Source organism: Camellia sinensis, chromosome 13 (genome assembly GCF_055761805.1).
Source record: "Camellia sinensis isolate YWXY chromosome 13, ASM5576180v1, whole genome shotgun sequence".
Lineage (NCBI taxonomy): Eukaryota > Viridiplantae > Streptophyta > Magnoliopsida > Ericales > Theaceae > Camellia > Camellia sinensis.
Genome location: NC_138973.1, coordinates 87,703,266 through 87,716,884, shown reverse-complemented (window position 1 = coordinate 87,716,884; position 13,619 = coordinate 87,703,266). Strand labels below are relative to the sequence as shown.

Sequence of the window (13,619 nt, the reverse complement as noted above, 5' to 3'; positions counted from 1 at the left end):
TATCCACTAAACATTCAAACTTCTGCCTTCAAAACACTTATATTCACTGGACGTCTGATTGAGCAAGGCAATAACATAACCAGCAAGGTGGCAAGAGAGGGCAACAGCCGAATACAGCAGCAGGGGCCCGATCGGTGGGTTGGCCGGTCGGTCAACCGGTTGGTTGACCGGCTGGTCAACCGGTTTCTATATTTTTTTTTTTTCCCTTTTTCGCAGTGTCCATGTCTTACTTCATACTAGTTTAGCTCATCACATTGCATTTATTAACCTTAGTTAGTCACTTATTAATTTTTATAATTCACATGTGTATACCATTTCAAAGTTCAGAGAATACTTTTTAGAGTTTCAGCGTGCTTTCCCGTGAAGGTATTCAGTGTTAGGATTATTGCTGATCCATATTTTGGACCGTTGAAATTGTGTGCTGCAGAGAAGTGGGGGGAAATCGTTGCCAAACAACAAACAGAGTTGTATTTTGAATTGTGTGCTAGAATTATGATTTGAGTTTTGTATCCAAACGCGAAGTGCAAAAACGTGGTCTGGAAATATAATTCCAGAACTCTTCCAAACAGAGCCTATGATTTGAAAACTCAAAACAAACAACACACTCAAATCAATGGGTGGAACTATAATTTGAGAGGCTTACCAAATGGAACCTTATATTTTTATATGTTTATAGTTTTTTTGTCTCATTCTTTCACATATATGTAGTTCTCCCATAAATAAGTTCTCGTTTGGTTTTTATTTTGGAGTTAAAAAAATATAAAAAGACGAAATAAATTATATATATTAATAAGATAAAATGTCAAATTTAAATCATAATCATTACACTTTTTTTTCACAAAAGTCAAAAAAATCCAAAAACAAAAGCTAAACGAGACTAAAACAATCACACAAAAAAATTGACTACCATAACCAATGTCAAATACTTAAATAACATGAAGCATTTTTTTGAGAAATTTTAAAACACTTTTTATCAATTTTAAAATATTTTAATTATTTTTTAAACTCACAATAATTCTAATTCAAAGAATTAAAATAGTCCAAAAAAAATTTAAAAATTTATTTATATATATATATATTTTGTACAAGTACAAAAGAATACTAAAAAAAGTCAATCTCCAAATGCCCCTAAATAATTAGTCAACAAAACTACAAATTCAAACTTATAAACTTAGAATTTATCTAAAAAAATGAATCAATTATTCAAATTTATTTTATTCATACACCCTACATTTCATTAATTTAATCTCCATTTAGATAAACACATTCAAAATAAATTATGAATTGATATGAGTGATTTCATAACATTTTTAATAATTAATCCATTAACGCATGACTTATGTATTTTTTTTTTAGAGGGGGAAGGGGGGGAGAGTGAATATTGGTCAAAGACCTTTCAAAATGTTAATTTGGTAATATAAATAAGGTTACAAATGAAGAGAGTCGTTTGTAAATAGATTCAAACTCGACTTAATAAGAATTTATTCAAATTCGATTCGTTAACTTCTAAACTTATCACTAATAAACCCATTTTGGATTCCACTCTTCTATTCATGGAAGTTGTTCATCTTGGAAAAAAAAGATTAGATTAATCTAATCCTTGTGACGGTATGATTTCATTACATTTTATTTAAAAACTAAATGGTGAATTTTCAAAATCATACTTGGTACTTATTTATAAATAAATAAAAAATAGTAAAATTATATAATTATAATTATGGCACTAGTTTTTTTTTAAATAAATAATTTACATTTAAAATTTTATAAAATAAATGACATAAATTATCACAGTAGAATCTATATAAATCCAATCTCTCCGTATGGTGTGGACAAATGATAGAAATTTATTCTTGAAATTAAATACAAATAAAATAATTTATATAAAATTTAACTTAATGATAACCATTCAATTTTTTTAAAAAAAAAAATCATAAAAATAAATTTATTCATAATAGCTATGTTGTCTATTGTAAAATTTTATGTATAAATAGAATTTATATATATATAATATACTTTGAATTATTTTGAAAATTCACTTTGCTCCCAAAATGGCCTTGTTTGGATTGGTTGGCTTGTGAGATTCCAGTCAACAACAGCAACCACGACAAAAGGGGAAAACACCAAGAAGATTGTGACAGTCAATTATACGACCTTTCACACAAATAAAAAAGTAACAAAGAAGACTGATGTTTGACTTTTCTATTCATCTACCCGACGACTATTTGTTTCTTTTTTTTTTTAAATATAAATTTAGTTTAAACCTATCGGAAGAAAAAAATAAAAATAAAAGGTCCGTAGGATTTGGTTTTAAAATTATAATTTGAATATAAAATTATATTTTAAATTTTAAAATTTTGAATTATAATTTGAAAAGAGAAAATTTATTTAGTTATGGGCTTTAAAAATAATTTTGGAATGATTTGTATTTTTTTTTATTGATTGATTGATGTATAAAATATGAGAGAACGTGAAAAAAGAGATGAGAGAGAAAAAGTGATTGATTGATTAATAATATTAAATAAAAATAGAAAAGAGATGAATTTTCAAAGTAAATTTGAGTTATATTTTAAAATTTTATTTGGTTATGAATTTTGATCTAAAATTTAAAAATAAAATTGAGTTTTGAAAAGTAAACCAAACGTTGCCAAAGTTTGGTTTGGAGCGGATTTGTATATGACTTGTTGCTATCTCGTATCATATCCGAAGCGAGACAAATCGAGAGGTGGTGAAACCAGGACACAGATTAATTTTGTAGGCTAAAAAATGAAAATGGTAATAAAAATTATAGATAATATGATATATTTCTGATAATAATTATAGTTAATAAAAATTATAAGATATAAGATATAAAATAAATTAATAAAAATTAATAGTATTAAATATAATCTTTTAGTATTTTAATTTATTATAATTAAAAAATTAAATTATACATATTAGATATATATATATATATATATAAATATATTTAATAAATATAATTAAAATAGGGTCAAGTAACATGAGGTGGAAAAACGTCTCCATTCCACTTCTTTGTTGAGATGAGAAAAGTCCTCACGAGGCGAGGCAAGAGACGCGGCAGCGAAGCGGGACGGAAGATACTATTAGTGAAAAAGACCATGGAACCATGCGCGTTGACCATGGGAGACTATTCCCCACCCCATCCTGTTAATACTTGGAAAAACTTGGTCTGTGTTTGGAGAAATTTTCTAAATATATTTTTACATCGTGTTTTGAGTAGGGGTGAGCATGGTCTGGATTGGACCGGATTAGGATAAAACCAGGACCAATCCGTTTTCTACGGTTCTTAAAATATTGGAACCAATCCAATCCGTTTAAATCATGGAACCAATCCGAACCAATCCATTTAAATACGGATTGGATCGGTTTAGGACCACGGATTCACATAATTAAATAACCAAAATATATTTATAACACTTTAATTTTATAAAAATATAAACAGCGTTATATTAGTTCCACAATAGCAACATATTTTTCTATAATAGCGACATACTGTTCTAAAATTTAAACAACCATAAGAAAATTGGTTTCACTATAAGTATTTAAACCATTACAAATTAAAACTAAAAACCAAAAAACGAGTAATAAAAGAAGATATTATATGGTTTTAGGTTTGAGTTTAGATTTTATATAGAATTAAGAGAAGATACTATAGGGGAGGATGTATAATAAAAATATAGACTATTTGTATACGGTTCGGATCGGTTCCAATCCGGAACCGTGGGGTTCAATCCGGAACCAATCCGTAGATTACGGATTTTTAATTCTTCAATCCGGAACCGAACCGCGGATTCAAAAAATCAATCCAAACCTATCGGATTGGACTGGACTGGATCGGATTACGGATTTCACGGATCGCTTGCTCAGCCCTAGTTTTGAGTGTTTTGTTTGTTTAGAAAAAAATTGGATTAACCAGCTGTCCTCCTAGACGTCTGGTCGATTGACCAGAACAGTATTATTTTTTATATTTTAAATAAATAAAAATTCAAAATTTTTAAATTTTTTTTGAGTTTTGAATGGAATTTTGAGTTGTGTTTTTGGTTATGAGTTGTAAATTTTTGTATTAAATATCATATGTCACATCAAAAAATTCATACTCAATTTAAAACTATTTTCAAAAATCATCCACCAAACAAATTTTTCACACTTAAATCATAATTCTAAAACTCACAAACTCAAAATACAACTCTATTATCAAATCATATTTAAAAAACTCTACCAAACGCTACCTTAACTTCTACACTCTTTCATATTTGGTATTTGGTGCAACTACCATTAACCACAAAAAAAAATTATTTAGATAAAAAACATTTTTTTCATTTTTAAAATTTATATAATGTTTTACAGAGTAAACTCTTATTAATACCATTGTACTATAAATAAATTATTTTTTGCATAAACAAAGAGCATGTAAGTCTAAATGGGGTCGCACATGATGAATGAATACCATTTATAGTCTACAATTTATGGACAAATATTTGATAGAAACTCTTATAAACTGTTTTTTTCAAAGGTGTCGGCAGTTTACTTTAAAGAATTTGCCTCAACAAACAATTTAGGTAAGGGAAAATGTTTGAAACCTTACAAAGGGGACTCCTATGATCTTTATTAATGTATTGATCTATGTATTGATCATTGCCGCATTTAAATTTTTTTAAAAAGTTATGTCTAACAATAACATGAATGATTTAGATTATTTTGAGATTGTGAAAATTATGTTTTGTGAGAATTTTTATCATTACTGTTATGTAAGTGTTTTATTAAAGATATCAACAGTTTATTTTAAATCTGCCACAACAATGAAGACATTTGAAATTGATGGTGGATCATGTACCAATTACAAGCATTTTTAGTCACAAAATTCCACCACTACACGCCACCACCACCAAGAGATTACTACACACCATTTATCTTCTTCTCTTTTTTTTTTTTTTTTTTTTGTTATCGGAAAAGTTTCTCTCTCTCTCTCAAGTTTAGGGCAACGCCCTTACAAAGATCACCAAAGTGCCTATTATCCGTTCCGAATAAGGAGACTACAACCTAAAAATTTGTCCCGATCTCTCAAAACAAACTCCGCTTAAGTCAAGATACGCGCAATGAGAAAATATTAGATCCACACCATTCATCTTTGAACCATTGTGTTTGGTTGTTTTTTAAAAAGTAACATAAATAATCGGTCGTGTTTTCATCAAATGTCAACTTCTTGACAACTTGCACCTCATTCATTGTAGTAATTATTGCTGCAAGAACAGTGTGCCCTCAACAATTTATGTAGAGGTATTAATCACTTCAGAAATATGACATGACACGACAGAGACAAAAATCATGCTAAATTAATGAAAGTTTCGCCATCGAGTTTTAAATTTACTACATTATTTCAAAAAATTCCATTTCATTGTACTTTTTTAATACAACATAGAAAGATTCGACTTCCATTAATCAAACACAAAACCTAGCCTTCAAATCAAACACAAACACAAAACTAGCCTTGAAATCAATTCATGAAGCATGACTGCTGATAATTTAGCTACCAGTTACCAGTACAGCATAAGGATGAAATTCTGACCATATCGGCCTCAGTGTTAACAACACACATATCTTGCAGAATGTTCAGCTGCTTCTATGTCTTCAAATATTTCCGAGTTCATCGTAGAAAGAGTTGTTTCCAGAAAAGACTCAATATTACAAAAAATTTGCCATCTTGAAGGCCTTCCCAAGTCTCTTCAAAACATTTCCCTGCCCACACCATTTTTTTATGTTTTAAAATTAGCATTGTATTTGTCCCTCAACCAAATAATTCTTTTGAATAAAATCCTAAAATCTAATCTCTCAACACACAACATCATCAGCCACCACCACTAGACACCGCCACACAAACCTCCCTCCTCCGCCATCCCCCCCCAACAAAACCTTGTCATCCCTAGGGTTTCAACATGGTTCCTAGAGCTATGGTTTCAAGGTGGTGAGGCGGCGAACAAGGGCAAGAGTGGGGGAGGTTGTGACAAGGGTGGGTGAGGTTGTTGCGGTGGGAGGGAGTGGTTGTGGCTGTAGCAGTGGGTTTGCATGGGATGGCAGCAGCGGTGGGGGGTGACTGATGGGCTAGGGTTAGTTAGGGTGAGGGTTTAAAAGTTGACAATATTAATACTATGAATTGAGAAAAATTATATTAAAAAAAAGAAAACAAAATTCAAATTGACTGTGATGTGAGTTGAGTAAATGGCGTATTGAGAAAATCTGTGGTTTGCAAATGGGAGCTCCCCCCAATGAATTCATTGCCCTACAAGTTCTTGTTCTTGTCACAACTTATTCATGATTCATTACATTTATGAAGCTGGAGGCCTTCTGATATACCACCAAGAAGTAGAACAAAGAAGAAATCAGGAATATAGAAATAAAGCATAATCTTGCCCAAGCAATCAACTGCAGAAAATAGTTAGATTTCTTAATTGATGAACCAAGTATGAATTCGTTCTCTAGACAGCCCTATTTATAGAGAATCAGTTTATATCAAATGCAATCAGAAATTAAAAAGTATCAGTTAATAGGATTTGGTTTGAACACCCAGTGAGAAATTCAAACAAAAGACAACAAAAGAAACATGACAAGAACTCAACTCCTATGTGCAATAGTATAAATACATCAAACCTGATTCTTGACAGTGCTAAAGCATTTACATGTGTTTGCTAAGGTTCCATGACAACTAATACTGTTTGCCATGACACCTACCCAACCCTCATTGTTCAAATTATTTCTCTATACTTACCTTAAAGGCGATCAATTCTGAAGAAGTGGCCTGCTTCAGGATTCGATGATGTTGAAGGAGAATTTTGAAAGCAATTGCGGAACTCCTGATATAATCGGCCCGTATGTCTACAAAATACAACAACTTGCACGCGTCAATCCCAATTCTAGCATTCAATATCTCATGTAAAATGAATAACTATTAACTACTATGTTTAGGTTGTATTGAGCAAAAAAGTTGGTAGCATAGAATGGAGTATATTATGTGGGTGTTTGGGAAGTGGGTTTTTATGTAGGTTTTTTTAGTTGTAGGATATTATTGGAGAATTTTTTTTTTTGTGTTTGGAAAGATAGTTAGGTTTTGTTATGGTTGGATGCGATGTTTGTGAGAGAAAAAGTGAAATGATTATGGGGTTGGATGTGATATTTTGTTTGGATGTGTTTTTTTTAGTTTTGCAAAAAGTTCGTCTTTTAGTGGAAAAAATCAAAAAAAAAATTTCCAAACCCAAGTTCCCAAACACTACCTAAATAAGCCGGTTTTCTATTCAAAATGGGTTTAGTGGTTCATCCGGACCGGAACTTGAATCACTCGATGGGTCAACCAGTCGAATTGTTTGGTCTGGTCCGGTTTTTAAAATATTGATAGCAACAAATCCAAATAGAAGTCCATTCATTAATGAAATTTTACAATGCCTTTGATTTGCTCAATACATATGCTTGTTGACCATCGGTTCAATGGTAAAACCTTGGCCTAATAACCTTAAGGTTATAAGTTCAAGTATCAGGGCAATCACTTTGTATGCTACACCAAAGATTAGATGTGTATCCAATCTTTCCCCTCCCAAACATGTGTACTATTTGGATGTTATTTTTATATGCTTGCTGACTAGCCAGACCTTCTGAACTTAATGTGAAACAAAATGGACCAATCCAATCTCCATGGACGTTGAATTGTTCAATCAATTTACACTCTAAATGGAGTTTCTGTACCTTGTGATTTTCATGTATTTGGCACAATGGAACTGCAAGCAATTTGAAGTTTCTTGGCACAATGAATTTCCGACTCTCTGGTAACTTGACAAGAAAGAGTTTTGTGCACTCCTTGAAAACGAGCAAAGCACACAAGTTTAGGATCTTGTGTCATCAAACATAACTCAAAAGAAGCAGTTTGGGTTGACCAATTACCTTAGGCTTTTTCACGTTTGGTGGCAAATATGGAAACATTAAAGTTTCAAAGTCAGGTCTCCACCACATTCCAAGGCATTCTCCCACCTAAACATTGAGAATTAGTGCACTCAACAAAAATACTCAAATTACAAAAACAAAAACAACACAAAAAAATGGAAATTTCATATACCTCCCATTCAAGCACACTGCCTTCCGATAGCTTGCTTGAAAGCTTACGTTTCAGACAATCAACTTCTGCAGAATAATGAGCGTATTATTGGACCTTTTATAGACAAATGCTTTTCCCAGTTTCAAAGTCTTCACAAGATAAGATTGTCCTACCTGATTCACCTGGTCTTAAGCGACCCCCGGGGAGCTTAAAGACAGAATTACGTACTTGCAAGAGCAACAAATGAGGATGTTTGAACAATTCAACCTGTTGTAACCAGTTTTGACTATCTCTTCAGTAACATTTTATATACCACATGCTCTTAATTTTTTTATTAATAGAAGTTTAGATCACAAAGCAAGCTTAGAGCATCTCCATCAAACTAGTTTAAATTTTGTTATATTTTTATTGAAAAGTTACTTTTTCTATTTTGGCTATACACATTTTTAAGGGGCACTTTTTCATAAATCTCTTTTCACCTGTTTATGTTCCATTTAGTCCACATTATTTTTTTATATTCCAATAAGTTCTATGAATTATGTAGTTACCAAAATACCCCTAATAATATTCACATTTACAATGTAAATGTTCCGTGATGTGAATGTTCACACCATCAATATAAATGTTAACATATCAATGTGAACATGCACACGTCAATGTGAATATTCACAATGTAAAATATGAATGTTCACATCACCAAATTGCTAACCGTTCAAAAAATATTTATAAGGATCGAAATGTCCATAAAATACTTTAAATATAAAAATTAGGATTTGGTAGATCAAATGTTCAAATAATAAGACTTATTGGAATACAAGAATATCTTATGGACTAATTGGGATACAAATACTTGAAAAATGATTTTCTCATAAATCTCCCCATTTTTAAATACATTGTCTAACAAACTCTCTATGTTTTCTATATTGCTTAAATATTATTTTATTTATTTTCATTTAGAATTGGTTTTTATAAACTCAACACAATTAATTTCCAAGTATAAAAAGTAATATTTTTTAATGTTTGACTAGGCTACATTTGTTGAGCCAAAACCACCAAAACTAAAATAACTAACTTGATAGCTAGTTTGATAGAAGTGAAATTTAATAATTTACTCACTATTTTAACTAAACAATAAAAATAACTAATTTGATAAAAATGCTCTTATAAACATATAGTAATGATGCGAAAATTACTAATTACTAAATAAGGATGCTGATATTCCCCATCCTTCCTCCTTTCCTTTCCGAAGAAAATGAAGAGTTGAAAACAGAAAAAGAACTAGACATAGCAATGATTATGTCTAACCATAAATCATTGTTGATGTAATCTTCATGTCACATTCTGAATCCATAACTCCAATCACATGTTGATGCAATAATCTCCAAAAGTTTTATTGGCATAGCTGAGGCCTAAAATGGGCCCAAAGACAGAACAGATGTAACTGCCATAGACTTGCAAGTATACATCTCTGTATGAGTGCGTTGCGTAACAATATGTTAATGTAAAAATTCATGTGAAAAGGCATCTGTACTACTACTTAGTACTGACATGAAATTTGTAATAAATTTAATTTACTAGATTGACTTGGATCATCATCTAGGCCCACTCAATTTAATTGGCTAGTCATTCCTTCATACCGAATTGGGTAGACATTTTAGTCTCCCACTTCACAAGGTTTGATTTTAATGGGTAGGTATTTGAATATCTTTGACTGGTCACACGATCACTAAGGAGTAGACCCCATGACCTCAAGGCATAAGGCTCACCATGTAGGTGGTCACCCGAGTACTTCACATCGGCTCGTAAGCCTTCCCTCACCTAAGTACCGTGGATTATTCCCTCTCTGCATGCAACTACCCCTGCTCCATGAGCATATCCCCCGTTCCACGATCATCTGCTTGCCTCACCACCACCATTGCGGTCACTTCACCTTGCAAAGGCTCCAACTTTAAAATGGCACCCTAACACTACATAGCTTACTTAGGCAAAGGGTAAGGCCTAGGAACCCCCTCAGGATTGATGCCTCGGTCGTGGGATGTCAAGCAACCGCTGAGGGATCGTCAAAGTTATTTGGCTCACCCCCTCAAGTTAGCTCCACTTTAACCAATTTTAGACATGAAAGAAAGGACTTTGCACAAAGACCAAGATTGACCAAGTCATGTGATACCTTGGAAAGTGTATCATACATACCCACTGCTACCTTGTACGGTCTATTACATCTACTCAGTGGAACGTACAAGAGTGAGTTGGCCTCTATGGCCCACCTCTCCCATAAAGGGGGTCTCCCCCTCCATATGCAATAACTAACAACCAAGCTTATAAGCAACCTCATCATTTAGACCTGGAGCTCCTCTATGCATTAGTGACTCTTCTCCCTTATTGCCACTCTCTATCTACTCTAATAAGATTGCCTTAACTCTCTCCCTCTACACTTCTGGTGGTCTTGCGCCATCTTAGTGCCTATCATAATTCTCGGAAGATCCACGACAGACCACCTCACATACCATTACCTTACTACAATACAATCCACTTGAGAAGAGTGGTATTCGCTAAGCATGGCTCTTTCGAGTTTCTCTGTAAAAACATGTTCAGACGCAATTCTGTGTCAGTGTCCCTATCCTCACCACTACAATATGTCTGGACACTAGAAATTTGGAATTTATCAAAATCAGATAATCAATTTCCTAAACACATATACAACAAAATCAAGTAGCAATTTTCGTTTTGTTTTGTACAACAAAAATCAATTTATCTTCAAATTGAACCAAAGAAATTAAACTCAGCTCCATTATACATAGACAACAAAATTATGCAGGAATCTTCATTTTGTTTTTGTACAGGTAATCATTAGCGTATCGTCTTCAAATTGAAACAAAATGTTAAACCTATTTCTGTTATGCAGTCGAACTCGAATTGTCTCTACCCTCCAAAGCATGTTTATCTGTATCGAAATACACACCAAAAAAAAAAAAAAAAAATCTTCAAAATATCTAATTAACAATCAATTGGGAGGCACACAAATGTGCACAAAATAATCACTACGTGACAGTACTCAATTCACACGAATCAATCATATAAACCCATTTCCAGACAATCAACACATTTCCAACAAAGAAATAGTCATTCATTATATTGATTATTCAACACTTGAGCAAGTAAATAAGATGCTGATCTAGCTGTAGTTTATTGTATTCATATTCATTGTTTTGTGACCAACCATCAAGTATCAATTCACACACACACACACACACACACCCTAGAATCATGCACAGAGAGAGAGAGAGAGAAAGAGAGTATATCAACAAAGTTCAAAATTTCACCAAATCAGTAGACCAAAGTAGAACGGAAACAACAAGAAAACAGAAAAGGAGAGAGAGTGAAAACCAGAATGACAGCCTCCACACAAGTCCTCATCCCATAAGCAGCATAGCTGAAAGTTACCAAAACAACTAATTGAACTACAGAAGACTAACACATATAATCATAACATATACATATATATATATATATATAGAGCGAGAGAGAGAGAGAGAGAGAGAGAGAGAGAGAGAGAGAGAGAGAGAGAGACTTGGATTTGAAGCGGTGGATGCGATCGGATAAGGTCTCGTCCTTGAAAGGGAGGGCTTCTTTGGAACCGAAATAGTAGCAGCTGAGAGGGTATATGTCCAAGACATGGTTGCGATCGCTGCTCTCACTACTGTGATTGTTATCCACCGGTAAAGCCATTGACAGAGAGAGAGAGAGCGAGAGAGATCTGGGTGTAGAAGAAGACGAAGAGAGAGACGGAGGAGGAGGAAGGAGGGGGAAAGTAGTAGACCTGTCTACTAGTGCGGGAGGGAGCGTGCTGATGTTCAAAGCAAATATACAAATAATTTGGGCAAATCACAATTTTTAATCTTGATAGTTTGATTAAAATTTTATTTTTATTTTTATTATTTTAATTTAAATCATTTGTTCTTATATTTTAAGTTCAGGTCTAATTTAGTTTTTCAGTTTAAATTTCTATTAGTCTGCTTGAGATTGATTAGTGTTTTAAAATCATTAATTTTAATTTATAATTTAAACAAAATCAATTCTGCCATAGACCCTAGTCAAACTTGACCCCCAAGATCCCCAGTGAGGTGGCAGTTGATGTGAAAGAAGATTCTATACACGCACGCAACTATGAAAAAAAAAAGAAAAAAAGAGAGATGGAAATAGCGGAAGAACAAACCCAAAATCATCTTTCATCGTCTATCCTCACCTGTCGCCGCCATAGATCTTCGTCATCCTCCTCCTCCACCTTAGCTCTATGGCATCGACGACGGCCATTGTAATCGCGAAGCAAACCACCAAAGCTAGCATTATCTCGACCTATAGATCCATCGGTGTTCAATTTTATCCACCCAAACTCTGGCTTTTCCTATGTACACAGTCCAAATGATCTTGTGACTGAAGTAGACGTAATTTTCGGCTACATCTCTATCTGTCACTGTCCTCAATCTTCGGTTGCGTGTCTGTGTCTCACTCTTCATCTATGTCTCTGTCTCACAAGTACTCTGGATCGGTAGTTTATGAGGTAAACTTTTTCCCCCAGCTCTCCAAGTAAGAAATCAGTAATAATAGTTAAACAAAAAAAATCAGTTCCATATATAACTATCCCCAATCCCAAGTGACTCAATTTGGACATTTGTTTCATTAACAAATCAGTTCATACACTTTGTTCATACACTATCCCCTGATATTTGTTCATTGATATTTGTTCATACACTGATATTTGTTCATACACTTTCTTCACTAGATAAAAAATCAGTTTCATTAACTATTCCCTGATATTTGTTCATACACTTTGGGGATAGTCACATAATATTTGTTCAAATCAGTTCCATTATTCAACAATGGTTCAAATCAGTAGTTGTTCTCAATTGGGCATTATGTTAGGGAACTGATTCATTGTGTTATATAATCATTCTGAAATTATTTAATTGTTATTTCATTATGCAAAGTGGAAGAATGGAGGTTTATTTAAATGTTGGTGACAATCTTTCAGTAAATGAGGGTGAAGAAGTTGAAGAACCTAAGGAGGGTATGTGTTTTAGCTCAAGGGAAGAAGTGTACACATTTTATGCCAAATATGCTAAGCATGTTGGATTTTCTATAGCTCATAGAGTACAACATTTTGGAGATAATGGGCAATTAAAAAACTTTGCAATTGAATGTTCTCGAGCGGGGAAGAGAAAAAAGAAATTAGAAGTCAACCCTCTGAAGCCATCTTTGTCCTCAAAAATTGGTTGCAAAGCAAGGGTACGAGGTAGTGTACAAAAGGATGAGAGATATAAACTAACCACAGTTAACCTTGAGCATAATCATGATTTGATTCCCACCGACTCACATTATTTTGCAATGAATAAGAAAATTCTTACTCTTGTGAAGAGAAGATTAGAAATTAATGATCAAGTAAGGATTGGGGTGTCTAGAAACTTTATTCAATGGTTGTTGAAGCGGGGGGATACGAGTCATTGACATTTGATGAGTGAGATGCAAA

The 13,619-nt window shown here is 33.1% G+C and overlaps 1 protein-coding gene across 2 annotated transcripts; it reads right to left on the bottom strand.

The window, feature by feature from the left end:
• Window positions 1-5,351: 5,351 nt before the first annotated feature.
• CFIM-25 (homolog of CFIM-25) lies at window positions 5,352-11,968 on the bottom strand. 2 transcript variants are annotated; one of them, XM_028218497.2, is made up of 8 exons: window positions 11,664-11,968; window positions 11,480-11,525; window positions 8,269-8,362; window positions 8,117-8,181; window positions 7,945-8,031; window positions 7,750-7,860; window positions 6,782-6,888; window positions 5,352-5,754 (listed from the first exon to the last, which is right to left on the bottom strand). In XM_028218497.2, exons 1-7 carry the CDS (start codon window positions 11,819-11,821, stop codon window positions 6,817-6,819), a joined length of 633 nt encoding a protein of 210 aa, XP_028074298.2. In that variant the 5' UTR covers window positions 11,822-11,968; the 3' UTR covers window positions 5,352-5,754; window positions 6,782-6,816. The 2 variants fall into 2 exon arrangements, with proteins under 2 accessions (XP_028074298.2, XP_028074297.2); XM_028218496.2 differs by lacking the exon at window positions 5,352-5,754 and having other exon boundaries at window positions 6,520-6,888; window positions 11,664-11,956.
• Between the last annotated feature and the right edge of the window lie 1,651 nt (window positions 11,969-13,619).